The sequence below is a fragment of the Otolemur garnettii genome, unplaced genomic scaffold (assembly GCF_000181295.1).
Source record: "Otolemur garnettii isolate 467f Iridium unplaced genomic scaffold, OtoGar3 scaffold00007, whole genome shotgun sequence".
Taxonomy (NCBI): domain Eukaryota; kingdom Metazoa; phylum Chordata; class Mammalia; order Primates; family Galagidae; genus Otolemur; species Otolemur garnettii.
The window spans coordinates 40,796,434-40,821,151 of record NW_003852402.1 but is presented as its reverse complement, the minus strand read 5'-3'; the positions used below and the strand labels follow the sequence as shown (position 1 = coordinate 40,821,151).

Here is a 24,718-nt window from a genome sequence, read left to right as displayed (position 1 = left end):
GGTTGCAGCCATCATTGTTGCTTGGCAGGCCCGGGATGGATTTGAACCCACCACCTTAGGCGTATGTGGCTGGCGCCTTAGCCACTTGAGCCACAGGCGCCAAGCTGTAACTTGTTTTTTTTTTTTATGGTGGTGACATTTTATTACACAAAAAGCAGTGTAGGATATTCATATAGATAGCAATACATTAATTTTACCTTTACAATAGATTTCACCTTCTTTTTCAGTCAAAGTTGTTGATTCAAGACTCTTCCCACACTTGGCACATCGAAAGCAATTTTTATGCCAGGGCTAGAAGAGAGGAATGTGTTAGTGCCTCTGAGAAGCCTGAAGTATGGTTAGAGGTGTGGCCAGAAGTGGGTCAGGAAGATCACTGCAAAGCAGGCTTGCCTTGTGTGGTTCAACTCCAACTAGACACCGGAAACCGGCCCTCCTCACTAACTCACTGTTAACACTCTTGGTCATCTACACAAGGGCCGTTTCCCTAAGAGCAGTCTCAGCCCTTGCTGCAAGCCTGTCTGCTCCTTTCAAGACTGCCTCCTTTCTGGCTGAGAACACTGCAGCTCAAAGAGGTTAAGGGGCAACTTTTCCAAATCCATGTACCCAATGAGCACCAACAGTCCTGACTAGTTACTTAAAGGGCAGCTTCTAGGTTTTGGGTTTTGTTTTGTTTTTTTAAAAAAAAGTCTGGCCTTTTAATGTTCAGGAATGGCCCCCTAAGAAAACAGTTTCTTTTATACATAAAAGTGATCTGCTAAATAAGGACATCACTTTAAGAAATTAAGAGTCTGATGGAAATTCATTTAAAAGTTTCATACCAGGCATTTACAAGACAGCACCTGAGTGAATGTGGCCAAGACTGGGGGAGAAAGGAGAGAGGAGCTGCCCACTTTACCTTCCCAGCGCCAATGATCTTCTCGGCAGCGTATACAGAGTCCCCACATCGGGAACACTTCTCAGCACCTCCGTATTTCTGAGCAAATTTAGAAGTGTTTGGATTTGTTGTAGGCCTGTGAGGTTGAACACTTGTGAAAAGAAAAAAATAAAAATCAGGCAAGGCACTTGTAAAACAACAAGGCAGGAACGACTAGACTCTAGGACTTAACCACTGCTGTGTGTCAGGCCAGAGTCCTTTGCAGGCCCGTATAGAGGAAAGAAGAAATTAATTTCAGGTGCCAGTTATTTTGTCTTAATTTACAAATTTAAGTTTGGGACCTGCCTTTTTTTTTTTTTTTAAGAGACAGAGTCCATATTGTCGCCCTCGGTAGAGTGCCGTAGAGTTACAGCTCATAGCAACCTCCAACTCCTGGGCTTAGGTGATTCTCCTGCCTCAGCCTCCTGAGTAGCTGGGACTACAGGCACCTGCCACAACGTCCAGCTATTTTTTTGTTGCAGTTTGGCTGGGGCCAGGTTCGAACCCGCCACCCTTGGTATATGGGCCCAGCACCCTACTCACTGAGCCACAGGCACTGCCCATATCTGTCCCTCTTAAGTTTGAAAAGAATTTTATTCCCAGCACTAGCCTCTCTAATAAGTAATTGTTATGCTTATAAAAACCTACCAGAGCACATGTTTTACTCCAGATTCATATTAATCACATCTAGCTTTTAAATAGGTCAGTTGGCTTACATAGTCTGTAACTGAGAAAATTAAGCATGTTTTATAGATTAATTCCCTATAATGTCAAAGAGGAAAATGTGAATAAAATACTTTCTTCATGGGAAAATATTTCAGAAAATTTTCCTATTCCTATGTGTTCTATTTACTTTTTCTCCAGAGGGTGGCATTTTTATCACTATAGGTCACCAGATTAAACCATATTTCTCACTCTTAGTAGGAATTATGTTCCATTGAATAAATATACCTACTACATACAGAACACCTACTGGGCTTTGAGAAGACTTAAAATCCCTTCTAGAATCTTATAAATTTGTTGAGCTTATCAATAGCACTCAGCAAGTGGCAGGTTAGGTGTCAATTTTTCCTACTGGGAAAACAAAGTTCTCCAGTCCTGGACAAACTGAGACTTCAGTGGAAGGGAGTAAGGGGGAGTAGTATGTGGTCAGGTCAACTAGGAACAGGGACAGGGGTGGCCTAGGCTCTGAAGACCATTGCAAAGACTTTGGCTTCTTCTGCGAGGAAAATGGGAAGCTATTCAAAGGTTTTGAGAAGTAAAATGGTAAGAATTGAGCTAGGTAGGTATTAGCAAGATGACTTTTTTTTTTTTTGGAGACAGTCTCACTTTGTCACCCTCTTTAGAGTGCTGTCCTATCACAGCTCACAGCAACCTCACACTCTTGGGCTCAGGCGATCCTCTTACTTCAGCCTCCCAAGTAGGTGGGACTATAGGCACCCACCACACCCCCCCTGCTATTTTTAGAGATGGAGGTCTTGCTCTTGCTCAGACTGGTCTTGAACTGCTAAACTCAGGCTCCATCTGCTTCAACCTTCCAGAGTGCTACACTATAGCCATAAGCCACGGTGACCGGCCCTACCAAGATCACTCTATCGCTTTGTTGAGACAAGACTGAAGGAGAGCCAGAGACAGAAGCATAAGCCCTGGCGATCAGTTAGAAGTCTGTTAGAAACCCCCAAAATTATATTCACTTAGACTACTTTGGATTCTAGATAGGTGTAAAGATTTGCTGATGAATCCAATCTTTCAGACTTGATTGGCTATAAGATGAGAGAGAAAGAATGACCAAAAATTTCATTCTGAGTACTAGATTGGAGCTGCTGTTGCTGAGAAGGGGGTGACGGCGGGTGGAGCGGTCTGAGGAGGGATCAGCAGCTCAGGTTTGGATGTGTAAGTTTAGGAAGCTGGCTGGACATTCCAAGGGGAGAGAACCAGTAGGCAGTTGGATCTATGCGTCTGGGGTTCAGGTAAAACGGAAATTTGAAAAGCAAGAGCAGACAGACTTTGAGGCGAGATGTGTTCCCAAGAGTGTACATAAGTAAGGAGAAGGTCCAAGGACTAAGCTTGAATGTTCCAATGCTAAGAATGGAAGATGAAGAAGGGACCAGCCAGAAGTGACTTGGGGACTCAGCAACACCCAGGTAAACGGAAATGTTTTCATTTTTAGTAATTAACCAGTTGTAAATTTAAGTTCTTTACCTCTGAGTTACGGGGCTGTGAAACTCTAGTTGCAGTGGAGACCATGATGGGCTTGCTCCTGTTGAATTTAATGTCAGACGAAGGATGGAAACTTTAAAATGTCTTCCAGCTATGTTCAGGTGACAGCCTGATTTAACAGTCACATACCAATGGAGGGTTGGGCAGGGATGGTTTCTTTTCGAACGTCCCTGACACTCTCCCCTTACTGGTTAGTGACGTTTAAAATGAAATATATGCTACGTGGAACTAGGGTACTTTAAGAACATTAAAAAAAAAAAAAATCACCTAGGGTCGCGCCTGTGGCTCAAAGAAGTAGGGCGCTGGCCCCATATGCTGGAGGTGGTGGGTTCAAACCCAGCCCTGACTAAAAACTGCATTAAAAAAAAAAATCACCTAAAATCTGATCTTGTCACTTTTCCTACTCTATGCCCTCATTTACCATATTATTAAAGTTGTATAAATGTTTAAAATCAAAATGTTAATTTAGAAATGCTGCCTTTTCATAAAACAATTCAGTCATTTGACATGCATCTTTAATATTTTCATCTCTATTGTATCTCCTTTCAAGAGTTAATTAACAATTTTCTGCACTTCCTCCTAAGTTGTTTAATATACAGCATTTTTTTCGATCATAGTTACGGCCACTAGAAATTCTAGTTGAAACTGATCTGTAAAAGCTTGTTATCGATAATATCCAGCACCTGCAGTTAAGAGTCCCAAGAAGATTTTCCAAATCTGCCAATCACCACATTAATAAGAACTTTCCACAGAACATCCCCCATCTGCCTTCTAAGAACTTCACAGGATAATTGTCACCTCGGACTACGGAAGAACTGGAGGCTTGGTGCTAAATAACTTGCTGAATGACTAGAGGCTTAGTGAATTTGTGAGCCTGAACTGAAAATGCATGTTGGCCTCGATGGAAATAAATTTCCCAGAATGCTGCCTCTCCGGGAGATCCTGTGAAGATGTTCAGTCTCCATGACGGTTACAATTACCACATGCCACAGGGGCAGTCCAGACCATGGGTGCTCAGTCATTAAGAAAGGCTTCTTAGTCTGGGCAATGATTTTTTTTAGAAAGAAAGAAAGAAAAAAAAAAAAATCACAAAAGCAATGACAGACAAATGCGATTAGAGCAAACTAAAAAATGTTTACACATGAATGGAAAACAGTAAAGAGACTATAGGATGAGAGAATATGTATAAATTATACTTCTGATAAGGGGCTAATAACCAAAATATACAGGGAATTCAGTTCAACAGCAAGAAAGCAAATATGCCAATTAAAAATGGGCAACAGACTTAAATATTAAAGACATACAATGAGGAACAGGTATATGAAAAAATGCTCAGTGTCACTTATCAGGGAAATGCACATCAAAACCAAAATGAAATATCACCTCCTGTTAGAAGGACCATTAATCAGAAAGAAGGGTAACAAATGTTGGTGAGGACGTGGAGAAAAAGGAACCTTGCACACTCTAAGAATATAAATTAGCATAGCCACTATGGAAACAGTATGGAGGGTCCTCAAAAAGTTAAAAATAGGACTACTGTATGATCCAGCAATCCCATAACTGTGTGTGAATATATATCCATCCAAAACTAAAATCATGTTGAAGAGGTATTTGTATTCCCCTGCCCACTACAGCAATCACAGTAGCCGAGACATGGAATCAACCTAAGGGTCCATCAGCAGGTGAGTGGATAAAGAAAATGTGCTGCATATACACAATGGAATACTACTCAGCCAGAAGAGAATGAAATCTGTCGCTTTCTGCAACACAGATGAACCACGTTGATTTCACGTTAAGTGAAATGAGCCAGGCCCGCAAACGCCGCACGATCTTTCCCCTACATGGAATCTAAAGTTGATCTCAAAGTAGTAGTAAAATGGTTGTTACCAGAAACTGAGGTGGTCAGGGGAGAGGGCTCAAAGGATGTGTAATTAGATAGGAAAAGTCAGTCAAATGATCTATTGTATAGCACGAGGACTACAGTCAGTAATGATGATATTCTTGAAAAATGCTAGAAGAGTAGATATTTTTCACCACCTAAGTGATAATTATGTGAGGTAAGCCATTTGTTAATCAGCCCAATTTAACCATTCTACAATGTATACCTATTGCATACAAAGCAATTTTGGAACTCTTTCTGGAATGGCCATCAAGAGCTGTTGCCATACCAGCTTTATCCTACAAAAAAGGGCTTTGAAGGGTGGGCAAGGCACTAGCATTGGTGCATAGCTTCCCAAGGTGGGGTACTTTGAACGTGACAATAGTGATATTCAGCAATGAAATCTGTAGTACTTTTTCTACTATGAGTTCGTAAACTTTATTGTCCAATCTTGGAGCTCACTACAACCTCAAACTCTCGGGCTCCTCAGTCTCCCGAGTAGCTGGGACTACAGGCATGCACCACCATGCCCTGCTAGTTTTTCTAATTATTTTAGAGATAGGATCTCACTCTTGATCAGGCTGGTCTCAAACTCATGGTCTGAAGCAATCCTCCTGCCTTGGACTCCCAAATGCTGGGATTATGGGTGAGCCATAGCACCAAGCACTGCCTTTATTATTTTTTAAATTATTTTTGATGGGATACTGACTCACACCTGCAATTCCAGCACTTTGAGAGGCTGAGGCGAGAGGATTGCTTGAGAATAGGAGTTCAAAACAAGCCTGGGCAATAAAGACAGACCCTGTCTCTTAAAAAAAATAAAAGCTTCTTGGGCAAGGAGGTCCTGAAGGATGAATATCATGTGGCCAGGCTAAACAGGGGAATGGGCATGGTTACATATTAAGAAAGTGGCACAGAGAGAGAGAGAGCTGGCCCATTATTGGAGAAAGGGAAACGCATCCACAGGTCTTTGACTATAAATCTCTTGCCACAATCACTAACTTTTAGGGTCATGGATAAATTTGGTTTGGATTGAGGGATGGTGAATAGGTAATACATATTTTGAAAAGTTTGCAATCAAATCTTCAGAAACAACAGATTTAACAAGTGGTAACAGGAGAGCAGAACAAGTAAAATAAATTTTAACACAGACAATAAAGCAAGCTGGGCTCCTGTGCATGGTAACCTGCAGTCATGAATGAGTTGGCCCTTGCACAAATGGTGTATACAAGGCACATGGCCCACAAACTCTGAGGTTGGGAGAAGCCCAAAGAACAGAGAGGTGAGGTTTAATGCAGGGGAAAGAACATAGGTTTTAGGACCAAGAGGACACTGGTTCAGATCCCTCACTTGATCTAACTCATCTAAGATCTAACTCATCTAAAATATCTACCCTTGGGAGTTATTGTCTGGATTACACGGAAGATAGATGTTCAGCAGACAGTGGGCACTCGGTCTATCGTAATTACTATTTCAGCCAAGTCAAGCATCACGTTTCATATCATGTGCTTTAAGCAATAAGACTTAGGCAAGTTACTTAATTCTTACTGTCTCAGTTTGTTCTTAAGACAGAACGTTGTGAGAACTACATGAGTTAACATTTGTTACCATTGGCTAAAGCCTGGCATAATTATGGTTTTATCCAAAGCAAGGCCATTTTATTGGAGTATTATACCAACTTTGGCCTCTTAAATATAAAGTAGATGTGAAAAATCTAAAGCTCAAATAGGGAAATTAATAGGTTAAAGGTAGGAGTTAAAAGGAAATTCCAAATGAATTTAGCCTGAGTATGAAATACTAAGTGAACTTAACAGCACCTTGATACTTTGGTACTAAGGCCCTTAGAGTTTAGCGCTAGTCTCTCAAAGAATCCAAAACAGGAAATCATTTCAATTTTTAGAGAGCAAATCTTGCTACATTTTTCAGGCTTGTCTTGAACTCCTGAGCTTAAGCAATCCCCTGCCTCAGCCTCCCAAGTGCTGGGATTATAGGTATAAGCCACTGTGCCTGGACTAAGTAAGTCTCTAAGTTAGAGAAAATTTCTTGATGAGGAAAAATTCTTACATAGAAAGACTGAGAAATTTTCACTGCTTAACTATACATGAGAAACACCTCTCAGGATTCAGATGATACATTTCTCTATCCTTTAATTTCATAATTATCTAGTCTCCAAAGTGCTATGCAATGGAAGGTTTTTTAAATAAACAGCTTTTACAAACATGACTCCCAGAGACACACGGAAATAAGAAATCTGTGAGATTTAAAAGGGTGAACTTTGAAATGAAGACCAGTCATTAGTTCACACTGTATTTGCTTAGTTTAAAATCTGGGAACTCGCCGGTTCCAGTGCACCACGCAGCATGAGGTGTCCCAACTCACTTCTGAAGGTGACAGTCTCCGGGCTCACCTCTCTGGCTTGATGCCGAGCCTCTCCCCACGGTCCATGTTGAGCGTGCCAGCGCCCTGGCCGTAACCATAGCCTTTTGGCCCATACTTCTTCCCATAGCAGGATTTGCAGTAGATTTCTTCATCATGAATTGCTACTGTTGTGCTGTCTAAGTTTTTCCTGCAAACCACTGGAGGGGGTGGACGGGAGGAGGAAAAGTTAGACTTTAAACTTGATCAGAGTTGCCTTTTTCCTCAGAACTGGTGGCACAGACACATGGTCTACGCATGATAAAGGACCGTCTCCCATTCCTACTTAATCCTGTGGTTTCCCAAAAGCCACGCGCAGCCGCATCTGGACTGATCCACTGCATTTGGGGGTTATTCGCTTTCCTCAGAGGATATGATAGTTGAGACTTAAGAAATATATTTGATTATTAACATCCAGAAGCCTCAAACTTTCAATGATTTGCCTGTGTCTGAGATGGCTAGAATTACAGGAACAATAGCCTTGCTCACAACGCTCCTTCCTAATTTTCAGCCTCTCCGCACCATGTAATGTTAAATCCCAACCTAACATAGAACCAAGGGTAGCTCAGTGGCTTGGAGAAGCTGCTAGTCTAGTACATCTTCCCCCAAAAGCACCCCCCGGGATTAAAAACAGCCTTAAATCCGAATTCTCATTGTCATCACTTGTCTAGAAGTGGGAGGAGTATCCTTCATTCGGCTCCCACCAGCTTCTCCAGCAGCAGAAGCATGTCTGGATACCTCAAGTGGTTTAAAGTCCACATTCGTTTCCTTCCCTCCCAGAGGAAAAGACATTCTTGATGGATTTCTTGCCACAAGGTATTTCCACATATCCCACTTCATACAACTGCCAAATGTATCAGGTCTTATCCAGACATTATTTCACTTTCTAAAACTTCAATTAAGCTTGTGAAAAAAAATATAAATTGTTAGGGAACCCACTGGTAGCTCAGTCTGTAGCCAGAAATCAAAGATGAGAAAAGTTGGAAAGAGGACACCCTCCCGCCCTTATTTAAGGAGAGGGAGAAAGGGGGAAGGGAAGGAGGACAGATGGAAAGAGAAGCCAGGAAGATGAGCTGGGAAGGTTCTAGGGTCTTCTGTGGGAGAATAAAGTGACAGCCATTCTGGAACCCACCTGTTGAGGCTCAAGTGCTGAAATACATTTGCCTAAAAATACCATTAACCTAAAAATACTCACTGCTGAAGGACAAATGCCCTCCATATGCAGAATATTAAAAACTATTTTGAAAATAACCTGTATTAACCAACCAAGTTTATGTACATAACAGTTTACTGTGTCAGTACTCCTCTCGTCCCTGTCCTCATATCTGTCCTCCTCTGCAGACTACTCGGAATTCTTTCCTTACAAAGCTTTAGTCAGCAGAGACAAATATTAGGAAGACTTCGTAAAAATGACATGACGTTTTGAAAACACTGACTTTATTATGGCACAGACATCATGGTTTAACTTAGATAAAACTGAGCTATTTCTGAAGTACTTGCATTTTCTCTGTTTGCATACTTTCTTGGTTATAAACCTGCTAAAAATAGAAGACTTAGAAAACCCCAGTAACTTCTAAAAAGTAAAAGTTAAACCAAATCTTTTAAGGAACAGTGGCTACCAGGAGGCATAGACAGCAAACATTCATATGTAGTATTTCTATTTTTTATAACTATAATGTTCTGTTGTCTGTGAAACAGTTACACTAATTTTTTTTTTTTGAGTCAGAGTTTCACTTTGTAACTTGGGTAGAGAACTGTGGCATCATAGCTCCCAGCAACCTCCAACTCCTGGGCTTAAGTGATTCTCTTGCCTCAGCCTCCCAAGTAGCTGGGACTATAAGCGCCTGCCACAATGCCCGGCTATTTTTTAGAGATGGGGGTCTCATTCTTGCTCAGGCTGGTCTCGAACTCATGAGTTCAAGTGATACATCAGCCTCAGCCTCCCAGAGTACTGGGAATTTATTATTTTTGAGCCAGAGTTTCACTCTGTTGCCCTGGATAGAGTGTGGTGGGGTCATCGCTTACAGCAACCTCAAACTCTCGGGCTCAGAGATCCTCTAGCCTTCTAGGTAGCTGGTATTACAGGCACCCACCGCAGTTTTTCTAACAGTCACCCTATAGAAGGGGTCCAGACACCTTGAGTGCTGATTCCTACAAGGAAAAGAATGATTCAAATGTCAGAGATTTTTCTGAGGAGTTTTTCTTATACTATAACCGAATTTTTACCCTGGATTCTTGCAGTTTTCACTGTATAATAAATACTCCAGAAAAGGCAAACATCTGCATGTACGGGTCAGTTCCTCTGATGTGATAAATCCTTTAAAAAAGAAAACTCTGTCATTTGAATCCAAAGATGACTAATGACCTTTCTTAAGCTGCTCCTCCTGTTTCAAAACTGAACACAAAGTTGTCAGAGGGAATTCGTGGTGGTGGGCCTCGGTCTCTCTCGGCCTCAGGTAGGGCCTCTGTCTCTCTCAGCCTCAGGTAGGTACCGTCTTTCAGAGCACAAGGCGCCTGTTTGATCTCTCACTCCCTGTCTACACCAGACACTGATGATCTCCCATCAGTAAACAATTCCTAATTTGCCTCGAGAGAATTTTCGTATCCTATGCTCCTTTCCTTCAAATTTAGAGTACCAGGAGTAACTCTGAACATTTACTACCAGAAAAAACAGAATTTAAGGTTCTAAATACCTGAATTTTAGTTGTCAGTGTGGTAAGAATTAAGCAGGATGTTTTCCAAGAGAAGGAGCCCAGCCAGAAAGAGAGCTGGAGATGGAGGAGCAGAGATTCCTCTGTCTGAAAATTGGCACCAAGATCGACGTGTGCCAGGAAGAGTGCTGCAGGCCAGACTCCATGAACGCTCAGTGACCCAGGGGGACAGACGTAGTACCAAGGAAAAGCAAAAGGCAAACCAAGGCCAAGGCTGTGGGGACACAGGGAGGCCAAGTGTCCAGGGCCACCCCTCCTGGCCTTGCCGCTGGGCTCAGAACAGTGTCACAGCAGAGACAGGTAAAATCCACTCATGCTTCTAATGTGATCTTTGCTAGAAAAACCTCGATTTTTCTTGGAATGGGTGAACTGCAGCTGAGCGCAGGGAGCTACTTACTGCACAGAAAGCAGCAGCGGTGGAAGCTGCGGCCATCGCACTGGGCCTCCTCGGCGTGGTACACGGTGCTCCCGCAGGCCCCACACTTGTTTCCACCTCCCCAGACAGGCATTCTGCAGAAATAAAGGATTTGTTAGAGAATGTCCCCGTGCTGGTCTTACAGCTCCCTAGAGGGCTATTTAAACCCAGGGACAGCTGCAGAGTTTGTTTCTTGATGAACCGCTCCAACCACATCTTTCAAAGGCCTGCGTTCCTCCAAAATAACCTCATCCCTTCTCCCAAATTACAGCTCTTTCATTGTGAGACTTCTGGCTTGTCATGCACTAGATTCTTTTTTCCTGCAAGACAAAGGACCTGCATTCAGCAGAACAGTACAGGTCACCGGTCACAAGACAAACTGTGCCACTGGGATCCACAGGAGTTAAGCGAAAAGTGTGGGAGAGGAAAGGCAAACTTGCCCCCTCCCTAACACCCCCAGTCTCTAAGGAACATTTTTAAAAAACTCGGCTGAAGACCTTACACTTGGGTGGAGAGGTTTTTATGACATGCTTAATTCATTGTAACAATACTAAATTCTTAACATCTAACATACACAAGCTGTGACATACTTTCTAGGGAAGAAGACAGCGTGTTGCCCCGAAAGAACAGAAGTTTTAAATTTGTGTGCTAGAGTTACCACAATTACAGCATAAATAGTTGTGTCTGTGACTAGTACAACTGCACGGATGGGGCCTTGCTGTAACCACAACAAACGTGCATCCAGATGGCTCTGATTTAGCTTCCATGCTTCAGTGATCCCAGGGCCCCCTCGTCCAGCCAACAGTTGGTTTCCCCTCTTCAACAGGTCTGTCAGTCCAGGCAGAATCTGCTACCAAGTTCCCTTCCCAGCAATGTGAAGCTGGGCTGAGCACATAGGAATAACTCTGAACAACATGGCCTGACATGGTAGGCAAGCTGGAAGGTTAAATTCTAGGCTATCGCCCTGACACGTAGCGCTGAATTTTCCCATCACCCTTCTTGACAAATCGGTCTGCCTGCACACAGTTTTAAATGCCTAGTTTTGAACAAGCAGCTTCCCCAAGTGCCCTAACCAAGACAGAAAGTCGTTCTCCTAAGGAGGCAGTTATGTCTGCTTGCCCTGAGTGGTAAAACACAGAAAAACACAGCAGAATCATTCCTCTCCCCACTGGCCTTGTGTGCGGTGGTACCTGTAGGCCTTTTGTCTCCTCAGATGAGCTGTTTGCCTCTCTCAGAAATAGCTGAGTAAGAAAGCTGAGACCTCAATACTAACCAAACCTGGTTAGAGAAAGGGCAAGGGAGTGCTTCTTAGCAGAAAAGACGGAAGAACTGGCAATCTCTAAAACAAAAAGGGGGTGTGTGTGGTAAATTCCTATCTTACCCACTAAAATGATCCAGAACCCAACAATTTCCTGAACACTAGGCTGAGGCCTTTCCAAAAGAAAGATCTGTAGATGTAATCATGGTGGTAGCATGATGGTGGGTGTCTTTCCAGTTCACAGTATTTCTCTTAGCCCCTTCCTCAGATTTTCTCCCAAGGAAGCAACCATCTCTTTCTTGGTCCACATGGTTTAGAGAACCAAGTTAAAATGTGGTCCTCTGGCAATGGTCCACTATGCTTACTATCAATTCAAGACAAAAATCCATATACTCTTATGTCACAAGTGCCAAGAATGATCAATGCACTCATCTTGTTGAGCAGAGTCAAAGACTAATCTGTACTTGCAAATTGGGATAAAACAAACATAACAGCCCTTTACACAGACAGTGAAAAGCCCTAGTTTAGATGGTGGTATTGACTCTACTCATCGAGTCTATTTTGTGCTGCTTTAACAGAATACCTGCAACTGGGTAATTTATGAAGGACAGTAATTTCTTATAGTTCTGCTGGCTGAGAAGTCCAAGGTCAAGGCACATAGGTTTGGTGTCTCGTGAGGACCCAGTCTCCACTCAGAAGATGGGGCTTTGAAGGCTGCATCCTCTCCAGAGATGTTCCTCGTGTGGCAGAAGACAGTGAACCTACTCTTGCCTTTTTGACAGTGGCCTTAATCCATTCCTGAGGGCCGTTCCTTCATGATCTAGGCACCTCCCATTCAGCCTCACCTCCCACCACTATTGCACTGGGAATTAAGTTTCCAATATGTGGACTTCGGGAGACAAATTCAAACCGTAGCATTCTGCCCCTAGCACCACAAAGTTTGTCATCCTCATGCTCAAAATACATTCATTCCCAACAGCCCCCCAAATCCTAACTCAGTCCAGCACCAACTCAAAAAGTCTAAAATCCATAGTCTCACCTAATCATATATGGGTGAGACTCAAAGTTCAGCCTGAGACAGATTTCCTTGCAACTGTAAGCCTGTGAAATTTAAGTAGTTATATCCTTCCAAAATGTCATGGTGAGACAGCCAGAAGATACATATTCCTATTTCAAATGGGAGAAACAGGTAAGATGAAAGGGATAACCAGTCCCAACTCAGCCCAACACCCAACAGGCCAAACAACATTAGACGCTGAGGCTTGAAAGTAAACTTCCTTGCCGCCTCATCTTCCAGCCTGGGCACACTTGGGTAGGGTCGAACTTCAAGGATCCAGGGGGCCCCTACTCACCCCCTTGCTAGGTGCTGCCAGGGTGCTCTCACAGGCTAGAGTCAGGAGCTGCACAGTGGTGGGCTTTGAGGGCAGCCCTGCTACATGGCTCCATTAAGGATTGTCCTAGTGAGGGCTCTCTATGGCGGCCCCACCTCTATGGCAAGTCTCTGCCTGGGCCCAGAGGCTCTGAGCTATCCTTTGAAATCTGGGTGGAGGAAGCCATGTCTCCACAGCCTGTGCCATCTGTGCACCTGCAGAATTAGCACATGATAAAGAATTAGCACATGATGAAGAATTAGCTCACTGCTTGTGTCCTCCAAAGAGACAACTTGAGTCACACCTGGGCCTGCCCCAGCCACAGGTGAGGTGGCCAAGGAGTGCGAGGCTGGAATACAGCAGTGAGCTCCACAGCCCCACGAGCAGCCTGTGCCCTTCTCTCAAAACCCTTCTGCCCTGTGGGCCTGTGAAGGGGCAGCCTTGAAGATCTCTGAAATGTCTGTGGGGTCATGAGCCTCGATGAGCACACCCTGGCTTCCTTCTCCCCATACTACCTTATCATAAGGGTGCTTGGCCATACTCTGGTTCTCTTTCCTAAACATGCTTTTTTATTCTTTATATGGCCGGGCAGAAATTTTTCAAAGCTTTACATTCTGCTACCTTTTTAATTATAAATTCTGTCTTTAAATCCTTCTCTCTTCTCATGTTTTACTATAAGGAGCTGAGAGAAGCTAGGCAGCACCTTGAATGCTTAGCTGCTGCTTCTGCCACGTACCCCTGTGTGTTGCTCTTCACTTCTGCCTTCCACAAAGCCCCACAATTCAGCCAAGGTCTTTGCCATTTTGTAACAAGGATGGCCCTTCCACCAGAAAGGCCAATACCTGGGTTCCTCATTTCCATCTGAGACCTCACCAGAATAGTCTTAACTGTCTGTCCATACCTATCACAGCACGTTCTGGTCATAAGCCCTTTTTACTGTAGGGGAGAGCCCTCATGCCCTAAGCACTCCCATGAGGGCCCACGTCCAACACTGTCACATTGGGGAATAAACTTCCACATCAGTTTTGGAGGGGACAAAAACATTTAAACCACAGCAACCACTAGAGTTGGGCATGTGACTCAGTCACAGCCAGTCAGATTGCTGTATTCCCCCGTCCTGCCAGAGTTATTGGTTAAGAGATGACCCAGTTCAATTCTGTGAAAGTTAAACCCAGAGCTTTGGTTAGCACTGTGTGAATACAGGGCTAGGGGTGCTAGCAGCTGTCTGGCCACTAAAGGGAAAGAACCTGAGAATAAAGCCAGCACAGAACAAAAAGGACAGTTTAGAATCTGAGGGGGATCTGCCGCCTTATGGCCACACATGGCAGTGTAGCTGCTCATGTGCAGCCTTCTGGCTAACTCCAAATTTTACAGAACAAATCCTTTCATTTTTATTAATGCATTTCGTTTACCTTTTGTATTTTTAGTTTTTAAATGAACATAGTTAAAATGCCAAAGAATAAAATGTCAATGAAATAATCCTCTCTGACTGGCAGAATTAGAGCACTAGTAAGCCATAAGGGCTAAATTGACGGCTGCTATGATCAGTCTACTTCTAACTTTCCCCACCTGACTGGTGCCACCACCACATGAGGCTGATTGGTGAGAGTTTATGGGGCAGAGTATGCCAGTCTGGTGTCAGCTGTTGACAGTGGTGTGCTGTGTTCCTGTTTGAAGTGGAATTTATTGCACAGCTCAATAGTATTTTTCAATTCTGTCTCCTTAACAACCCATCATGTCAAAGACCAAGAGAATGCTGAAGAAAGAAAACAGATTTTTGGGGGGTGGAGGGGGAGACAGAGTCTCATTATGTCGCCCTCAGTTGAGTGCCATGATGTCACAGCTCACAGCAACGTCAAACTCTTGGGCTTAGGCTGAAGGCCAGAGAATCGCTTCCCAAGTAGCTGGGATTACAAGTACCTGCCACAACGCCTGGCTGTTTTTTGTTACAGTTGTCATTGTTGTTTAGCAGGTCCAGGCTGAGTTTGAACCTGCCAGCCTTGGTGCATATGGCTGATGCCATAACCACTGTGCTACAGGCACTGAGCCAGAAAACAGATTTTTTAATGAGGATTTAGAATTACAATATTATCTTGTTTCTGCTAAAGATAAGATGATTTGCTGGCTTTATGATACTGCAATATTAACATTAAAGAAATTCAATGCTGATTAGCTCATGAGGACCACAAATATTTTAGAGGGAGAGGTGTGAAAGGTCATATTTTAGAGATTAAAAGGTGAAAAGCAAAAGTTTTTTTGTTGTTTTGTTTTTGCAGTTTTTGGCCGGGGCCAGGTTTGAACCTGCCACCTCTGGTATACAGGGCCTGTACCCTACTCCTTTGAGCCACAGGTGCTGCCCAGCAAAGATACTCTTTCAAAGCAGCAATGAGACCTGGAAATAATGCCACTGAAGCAACTTATAAAGTAGCTCATATACTCGAAACAAGAGGGAAGCCATTCAGAGGCACAGAAGTTGAGAAATGCTGCATTGCTGATGCTGTAGGGTGCTTAGACGCTGGTAACATGTCAAAGTACAAACCGCTGCCTTTTTCAAGGAGAACCATAACTGATCAGCAGCATTAATTAGCCTTCAACTTAACAGAATAACTTCATGTAATGCTTCAAAAGGAAAATATGTTATTCACTCACTTTGGATGAATCACCTGATACTACTGAAGTGGTGCAGGTTTTATACTTTGGGTCATAACGTTACAAGGGCTACTCCCTTTGGGCACTTTTGTGAACAGAACATGGGGAACAGAAATCTTCAACACCTTTCAAAATAAATGTCAGGAAGTAGGACTGAATTGGGTAAATGTAGTGAGTATGTGTACAAATGGTGCACCTTCCATGACAGGAACACATGGGGGTTTGTTGTGCAGATTAAAAAAGTGTTAATCGATCCAGATGCTCTCGTTTCATTGTATCTTACGTCAGCAAAATGTCTGTGCTACAGCTACTACTTCAAGTGACACTTTGCAACAGGTTATGAGAATTGTTAACTGTCTTTGTGCAAGTGCAACACAGCATCGTAAGATTCATTACACACTAAGGTTGAAAGATGAGGCATTTAGTGTGGATTTGGTTATTCTAAAGTGTGTTGGCTATTGTAGGGACAAGTGTTAGTCAAAATTTTATCTCTGAGAACAAATAAATTTTATCAAAAACAATCAGCAATGTGAATTAGTGAAGATTTTTCTTGCAACTATTGAAAGGATTATAGCATTTCTGTGATACCATGTCAAATCAAAATGACTTAAATATTTCTTTGCAACGTCAAACTAAGTCTACATATAATGTATGGCAAAAACTCCAATCATTTCAAGTTATTTTTCAAGATCTTTCTTCAAAAGGAAATTTGAGGTGAAAATTTTCCCCAGTTAGCCAAGGTCCCTGATGAGCAGGATGGTATATGTGAATCGTTTGAAGAATTATGCAGTTGTTACAGACCTATTAATTGGAGAATAGAATGAAAGGCTTGCAGACTTTGAGAGTCGTGATATCACACTCAAATTAGCATTTTAGCATCATCTAGTTGATATCACCAAGGCACTTAAAGAACTACAGGTGAAATTGAGCTCTCAGTAGATGACATTTTAAAGTCATTGCTTGATGCTAAGAATGATCTGAGTAAAATATGAAAAATGCAGTAGAAGCCCTATGCCTTCAGCAACATGCCTGAAACACGCTATCTTGCTTTTCACCCACTGATTAGGCGAATGAACATTCTACTCCCTAGAGGGGTCCTCAGGTCACAAATGACTGATACTTGTCCAAAGGATCAACCAAAACTGCAGACTTCCATGGTGCAAACAAACATTCAAATGCTTTCCAAAAAAAGACATTTAAAGGTTAATTAATTTTGAAATTAAATAGTTTTCATTTTTTGAAAGTAGATTTTTACAAAATAATGTGCACTTTTAAGTATATCGAGTTGAAGTTTCCTGAATGCGGCCGTATTAGATTACAGCTAAATGAATGCAGCCTTCCCACAAAGAGGTTCCCCACCCACGGTATGGACCTTTTGAGCCCCTGATTCAAGTGGGCCTCATCTTGCGAACTTCACTTAGGTGAGCCAATAAATTCCCTTTTTAAGTCCTTGGGAATCAGAGCTCCTGTTCCTTGAAACAAATAACAATTCATACAAAGACACCTGACTAGTATTATTTGTTATCACTGAACTTTCGGTCAGAATCTACAAAAAGTCTACTTCTCTTATGCAGACAGGAGCAAACTTCAAGGTTCCACAAAGTTACCAGGCTTACTGAGAAGGCGCCAACACAGGATCTGTATCTTGCAACACTGAACAGATTACCACACCTTCTTTTGGTAGTTGTACAATCTTTTATTACATTACCTTACCTTACCAATGGAGACAGGTGCTCCATTGTTTAAATCTGAATGCAACTTGAGTCTCACTGTAAAACCTGAGACACAAGGCTTCGGGTCCAGTGGCCTGCGTGACTTGAGTTTGGAGTGGAAGAAGTGACGTGGACTTTGCCTCTGACCTCCAAAGATCCCCATGTTCTGGAAAGCACACAGATGCAACAGACGTCTACTGGAAGTTCCCCCAAGGCCAAACAGGAAATGACACTACAGTTATTTATACTGGATCCCAAGTATCAGCTGGCTCTTGAAATGTTTTATTGTTGAGGCATTTCTACTGCGGTATTTCCCATTATACTGATTAACCAGGAATAGAGGAGGAAAGACCCAACTAAATTCAATGAGAAAGATTACAACTGACACCACAGAGTTACAAAACACCATCCATGAATACCATGAAAACCCCCCACAGAAAACAGGAAATGGACAAATTCCTGGAAACACAATCTCCCAAGACTCAATTTTAGAAATAAAACCACTGAATAGACCAATACAAACACGATTGAAGCAGTGATAAAAAACATTTCCCAAACAAAAGTCCTCGGTGTATTCATAGCAGAATTTTCCCAAACCTACAAACAGCTGGCACCCATACTGCAGAAAGTATTCCACAATGTCAAGGAGGGAATCCTCCCTAATGCAATTGGTGAGGCCAGTACCACCTTGATACTAATGCCAGAAGATACAAGAAAACCCCAAAACTACAGGCCAATATCCTTTAGGAATAGGGATGAAAAAATCCTCAATAAAATACTAGCAAACTAAATTTGTGTACAGCAGCTGTGTACAGCACATTAAAAAAAAAAAATCCACCATGACCAAGAGGGCTCTATTGCAGGGATGCAAGGATAGTTTAACATATATAAGTCAATAAATGAGATTCACCAAAAAGAAGCAAAAACAGACTATATGATCATCTCAATAGATGCAGAAAAAGTGTGACAGTGTCTAGCACCCTTTCATGATAAAAACCCTCAAACAAGGCTATTGTAACCAGGGCAGCATGGTACAAAAATAGAGACAAACTAATGGAACAGAACAAGAGAAACCGGATATATAACCATCTACCTACAACTAACTAATCTTCAACAAAGGAGACAACATACTAGAGAAAAGTCCTAGTCAACAAACATGCTTGGAAAATTGGATAGAGATATGAAAGAATCCCTAGCTCTCACTCACAAAAATTAATTCAAGATGGATAAAAGACTTAAATGTAAGTCATGAAATGCTAAAAATTCTAGAAGAAAATGTAAGAAAAACTCTTCTAGGTTGGCCTATGGAAAGAATTTACGAGTAAGACCCCAATGGCAATTATAGAAACAACAAAAATAAATGGGATGTGATTAAATTTAAAACCTGTACAGCAAAGGTAATAGGACAAATATACATCCTAAATAATGGGAGAAATATTTGCAAACGACTGACAAAGACCTAGTGTCCAGAATCTATAAAGAACTCAAATCAGCAAGAAACAACCCCATTAAGAAAGTGGGCATGGGGGCAGCGCCTGTGGCTCAAAAGGGTAGTGTGCTGGCCCCATATGCCGGAGGTGGCGGGTTCAAATCCAGCCCAGCCCCAGCTAAATAAAGAAAGAAAGAAAGAAAGAAAGTGGGCATGAATGGAAGCTGTTCAAAGAAAATAGCCAACAGACAAGAAAAATGAAAAAAAATGCTCAATATTACTCATCAGGAAAATGCAAATTCAAATCACAATGAGATATCACCTTGCCCCGACCAAATGGCTATTATGAAACAGTCCAAAAAAAATGGTAGATGCCGGCATGAATGTAGAGAGAAAGGAACGCGTGTACACTGTTGGCGGGACTGAAAAAAAAATCAGTACAACTGCTATAGAAAACAGTGTGATTTCTCAAAGAGCCAAAAGTAAACCTACCATTCAATCAGCAATCCCACTTCTGGGACTCTAAAGGAAAAGAAGTCTTTATCAAAAAGACATCCTCATTTGAACACTGACTGCAGCACAACTCACAAATCTCAATGATGATGAGTCAGCTCAAGAGCCCATAAATTTGTAAATGGATTAACAAAATATGGTATATACACAGATATACCCTGGAGTACTACTCAGCCATAAAAAGATATGAATTAATGTCTTCTGCCACAATTTGGATGGAACTGGAGACCATAATCGTAAGTGAAGTATCTCCCAGAATGGAAAAACAATCACCACATGAGTTCTCTAATAATTTGGAACTAATTGATGGGACACAGACGAAAGTAAAAGTCACTTGACCAGTTTGATAGAAGTATGTCAGATTGCATGTGAAAACCCCACACTGTACCCCAGAAGTGCATTAATGTACATAGTAACCATTCAATTAAAAAAAAAAAAAGAAAGTAAAAGTCACTGAAAAAATCAAGAAGTGGGGAGGAGGAGGTAAAAACCCACCTTCAAGGCACAATGAACACTACTCAGGTGATGGGCACACTTGTAACCCTGACATAAGCATTTCAAAAGCTATCTGTGTAGCAAAAACATTCATACCCCTTTAATATCTTGAAAGAAAGAAGGGAACTGTTAATACCAACTTGATTTTTCATTTTCACACAAACTTACTCTGGAAAAATGATGAATAAGGAACCACCTCTCCATCAAGAGTAAGGTTCGATGAGGCTGTCTTGGAATGACATTTAAAAATACATTTTAAAAAACCCAACTACTTTGTTATTGTCTTCCATGCCAATGAAAAGCAGCCTGCATTTTTCTAAAAAAGAGGGATCTATCCCCTTTGTGTAATTCAGGGTTACTTTAAATTCACTTATTCTAAGTTAACTAATTTCTGTTGTACATGCTATACCAGCCCAATGTCAAGGTGTTGGCTTTTCAGGGAATAGCTATCAGAGTTCCACAACATTCAACTTACTGTAGTATAAGCTTCTGCCCCTCTAAGGTGAGGGCCACATTTCTACATTCCCTGTACCAGTTACCACACTAGTTGGCATATTTAAAGTTTTATCCAGTCTAAGCGCTTTGCTAAGGATTTCTAAGTAGTCTATGAAACATGATATAATAGGAAGAGCATCCTCAGAAAGCTTCAGCTGAATTCATGTTTTGTTTTGTTTTTTAAGATTGATAGTGGGTAGCTGGGTTTTCTTTATATTTTTCTCTAAATGTCTGAAATATTTAAAAATGTAAGTGTAGGCAGGTTGACTCAGCTAGACAGACCCAGGTTAACTGTACCATTATATAATAGCCACACGACCTTGGGCCTAGTTTTTTCACCATGTAAGTGCACAAAAAGAGTTCTCTGGACCCACAGAGAAACTGTAAAGATAAAACAAGGTAAACGAATGCCTTGGCAGCTACCAGCCCATAACCGTCTGTGTTTGGAGATGGAGAGGGCAGCTCCATCCTGCTATCGGTACTCCAGTATGGAAACCTACTGCCCAATGCACAGCTACAGAACAAACAGGGGAAAGAAAATCTCAGCTGATTAGTGGCTCACAAACCTTCCTTTTCTGGGACATCAAAATGTACTGCAAGTATAGCAATTACTCTACTTATGGTGGTGACTGTCTAGGAAATGAAGTTCAAATTTACACTTTAAGGCTGAACCCCTATGGATATTTCCTGAATTTGGCAGGAAGAAGTGTGATCTTCCATTTCTGTCACTCTTGGCATCACTGTGCCGATTACAAAAAAGCAAAGCTTCATTTTCCTTATCAGCTTTTGGCTGTACTACTCCCCAAAGCTGCCAATAATCACAGCAGACTGGCTCTCACTGAGCAATCTGGGCTGCGTGCCTCTCCCAAACCCTATGCATCAATTTACAGAATGGCAAGAGCAAATTTTAAAAATCCCATTTTACACATCTCAAAAAATAGGACAAAGTCTGGTTTGTTTTTTTTGCAGTTTTTGGCCGGAGCTGGGTTTGAACCTGCCACCTCCAGCATATGGGGCCTTACTCCTTTGAGCCACAGGCACTGCCTGGCAATTTTTTTTTTTTTTTAAAATCTTGTTCTTTGATTTTCAATGTCTGAAAGTTATAGCACGAGGATTTATCTGCTGCATTAGATTAAAAAAGGCTTAATTTATATCTGAATACCCAAGTGCAACTTCTCCTTGCTGCTTCTCCTAGGTCTAAGACACCATCCAAAATTCCTAAGATTTATACCTAGAGGAAAATTACTGCCATCTACATCTGAATGATCTTGTGGTACAGATACCTCATTCTCTAACCAACTGAGAGCTACAATATATCGGCACGGACTGTTCTGACATCACTGGAGCTGAGTTTATCGTCTTACTTCAGAATCAGAATGACTCGAATCCGTGAATTTCAAGTCTGCATGTTGCCACGTACAGTTTGTGGTGTATGTGAAACTGCAGTTTCCATACAGTTATCTGTTCTGGAGTGAATCTCTATAAACCTGGATTCTAAATGTTTCCAGAAGCTTTGATATTTTATTACTATATATAGGGCTTTGTTATTACACTCGAACCTGGCTCTCATCCAATTTCCCCAAAGGGCGAATTAAAAACAAGTCTCTTAAGCCACATCCTGGGGGAGTCACCTGTTAAAGAACATAAATTAGAAAAATACATGTAAATTAGTAGCACTGTCCCCAATTACAACGATTTTGAGAAATGACAGGACTTGAGAGTGGTAGTTGCTTAGAAACTAAGATTTTCTCAATGCCTCTTCTAAACATTTTTTTCCTTCTGCTACCCAAATTACCCTGGTCTTCTTCCCTCTTCGAAGTGAATGCCACTAAATCAAAAAACAAAAAAACAGACTCCTCACATCTTGGTGATCAGCTATATCCTACACCATTCACTCCTGCTGAAGCCAAATCCTTAACCTGGCCTTTAAGACACCTCAGCATAAGGGTAAATTAAGAGCACAGGTTTTGGAGTGAACGTAGTAGCATCCTCACATATAAAATGAGGATAATAGTACCATCCTTATAGAGTTAAGAAAATTTGCTTAACTCTATAATAACTCTATAATAATGCATAATTTGCATAATGCTTGTGGGGTAGGCACTGATAGCATTTATCATCAGTATTTAGCAATGTTCAACCTTTGTTATCAGTACTTGCCCGCCCCTACTTGTCTCATATCCATTCCTTCATTACACCCCTAATTTCTCCCCATCAAGGCAACTGACTTCCCTCCCTCCCTCTGCTACCTCCTAACTTTATTTCTATTGTATTTCTAATATATCTCAATTATTCTAGGTTGGAGGCAGAGGATAAGCACTGTGTCATGCTTTACTGTTTATGAAGCTCCCCTATAAATGTATGAATTTGACATTTTATAAGCTATATATACTTCTGTACACTAGGTTAGGAGTAAAGGATAAGAGGGTTGTAAGAATGGGTGCCTGTTTTCCTGGGAGTTCTACTTCAGTGGTAAAAATGCATGGACGAATAACAGCAATAAACCAACGACAGACATGCAGAAAGGGCTTTCAGAAGTCTGCACAATTCACTTTTACAGGCTTGGCAAAACAGCCTCATCCTACAGACCCGCTGATGGATTTCTGGAACTATGTTGAGAAAGACTGAAGTTCAGGCCAGGTTCTGATTGAAGAGTATTGTGATTAATAATGTCTGCCATGGACACGTGCCACCTCTCAGACATTCCTGGCATAATAGAGTGTGAGGCTTAGAGTCGGACAGACACGTTGGAAAGTCAGTAAGTCAGTTATCAGCTCTGTGATCATGGCCAAGTTCCTTAACCTCTGAGTCTCAACTTCCTCAGCTGTAAATGGGGAATGGATGAGAAGTATCCCGCAGGCAGGTGCAGGGATTTAATGAGATAACATTTGTAAAGTACCTGGCAAAGCCGCAAATCTCAGCTTCCTTTCCCTTCTGGAACGCTAGTCAACATGAATATGGCCACCAAGTCCAGTTGTTAAGTGACTCACTGAGGTCACCGATCTCCAAAGCAGCAAATCCAGGTTACATTCTGACTCCAGAGTCACAAACTGTCCCCAAAACACCTCTATCTGATTTTCTGGAAAGAACACGAAGGGTTGAAGCCATTCAAATCACCTGAGAATTATCTTCCTTGAGTTATCAAATTATACGCACCTGACACCATTCCTCTCCACCCAGTCCTCATCCACCCAACCAGTCGTAAGTGGCCTCTGTGTACCAATCTCACACCTACACTGCTGCTGTCAGCCAAAATACTGTTTACCACTCCTCTCTGCTAACTAAAATCTAACCTCATTACTCAGGGAAGCCTTGCTTCTATCTAGTAAACTTTCCTATGTCTACTTCAGCCTCACCATTGTCACTAATTCTGTATCCTGCTACCACTTGCATCTTCAACTTGGAGTACAGCAAAACCCTTGGCACAGATCTGGATCATTACCTGGCAATCCCATATTGTAATCCAAATGCAACCATGCTCTATACTTGGGAACCCCAACCCTGGGCAGCTGCCACAGCAACCCATATGTGTATGAGACATTTAATTCTTCAAACAAATTAACATTTGCCTGGTTTTTATAGGGAGACAGACCTAGACTTCTCTACAAGTGTTTATTTGATTTGTTAGTCATTTTAAAAATGAGGATTTAATAATATATTCAAAACACTTAGAATAGTGTCTGCCACATGGCAGGTAATAATTAAAAATGCTTCCCTAAAGCTTTATACTTCACTCATGTTAAGTAGTTTATATTAACTCATTAAATCTTCATAGCACCTGAGGAAGGTGTATCACTATTCCCATTTTGAGTGGGGAGCTGAGGCAGACTCGTAACTATGAGACTTATGACCATGAAGATGACTCATGACTATGGAACCAAAACAAAATTACCATCTCAACTTAAAAATAAATACCAATAAAATTCAAAGTAATTTGACATTTTGCTAAAACGAAGCCACTGATAGAATTACAGATATAGTATTTGTGTCCATAGCTATGGCACAGGCTCGTTTGAGGTTAGGAACTTCTGGCACAGCTGCGTGCTGGCTGAGGATTTAAATCTCCCTTTAGTTTTCTTTTACAAGTACTGTGAAACCACTGTGAAATTTTCTTTCCTATAGTGAAGTAGAAAGTCATTTGGCACTAAGATTACATGGTGTCTGTTCTTATTAGTCAAAGACAATAGTACTATTGGCATGATGAGATTGTAAACAGAAAAAGCCAGAAGCCTAATGTCCTTTGC

At 41.7% G+C, this 24,718-nt stretch overlaps 1 protein-coding gene across 4 annotated transcripts in view; it reads right to left on the bottom strand.

Annotated features, from left to right (window-relative positions):
• The window catches only part of CSRP2 (cysteine and glycine rich protein 2), a 28,097-nt gene that overhangs the window by 785 nt on the left and 2,594 nt on the right, over positions 1 to 24,718 (bottom strand). For 3 of the 4 annotated variants that reach the window (XM_023509284.1, XM_023509285.1, XM_012801237.1), the window contains exons 2-5: positions 10,536 to 10,648; positions 7,420 to 7,588; positions 896 to 1,025; positions 198 to 291 (exon numbers count right to left, since the gene is read on the bottom strand). In XM_023509284.1, coding sequence (XP_023365052.1) covers positions 198 to 291; positions 896 to 1,025; positions 7,420 to 7,588; positions 10,536 to 10,647 — 505 coding nt within the window. In that variant the 5' untranslated portion in view covers position 10,648. The remainder of the gene's footprint in view (positions 1 to 197; positions 292 to 895; positions 1,026 to 7,419; positions 7,589 to 10,535; positions 10,649 to 24,718) is intronic. The other variant, XM_023509286.1, reaches the window with a different exon arrangement.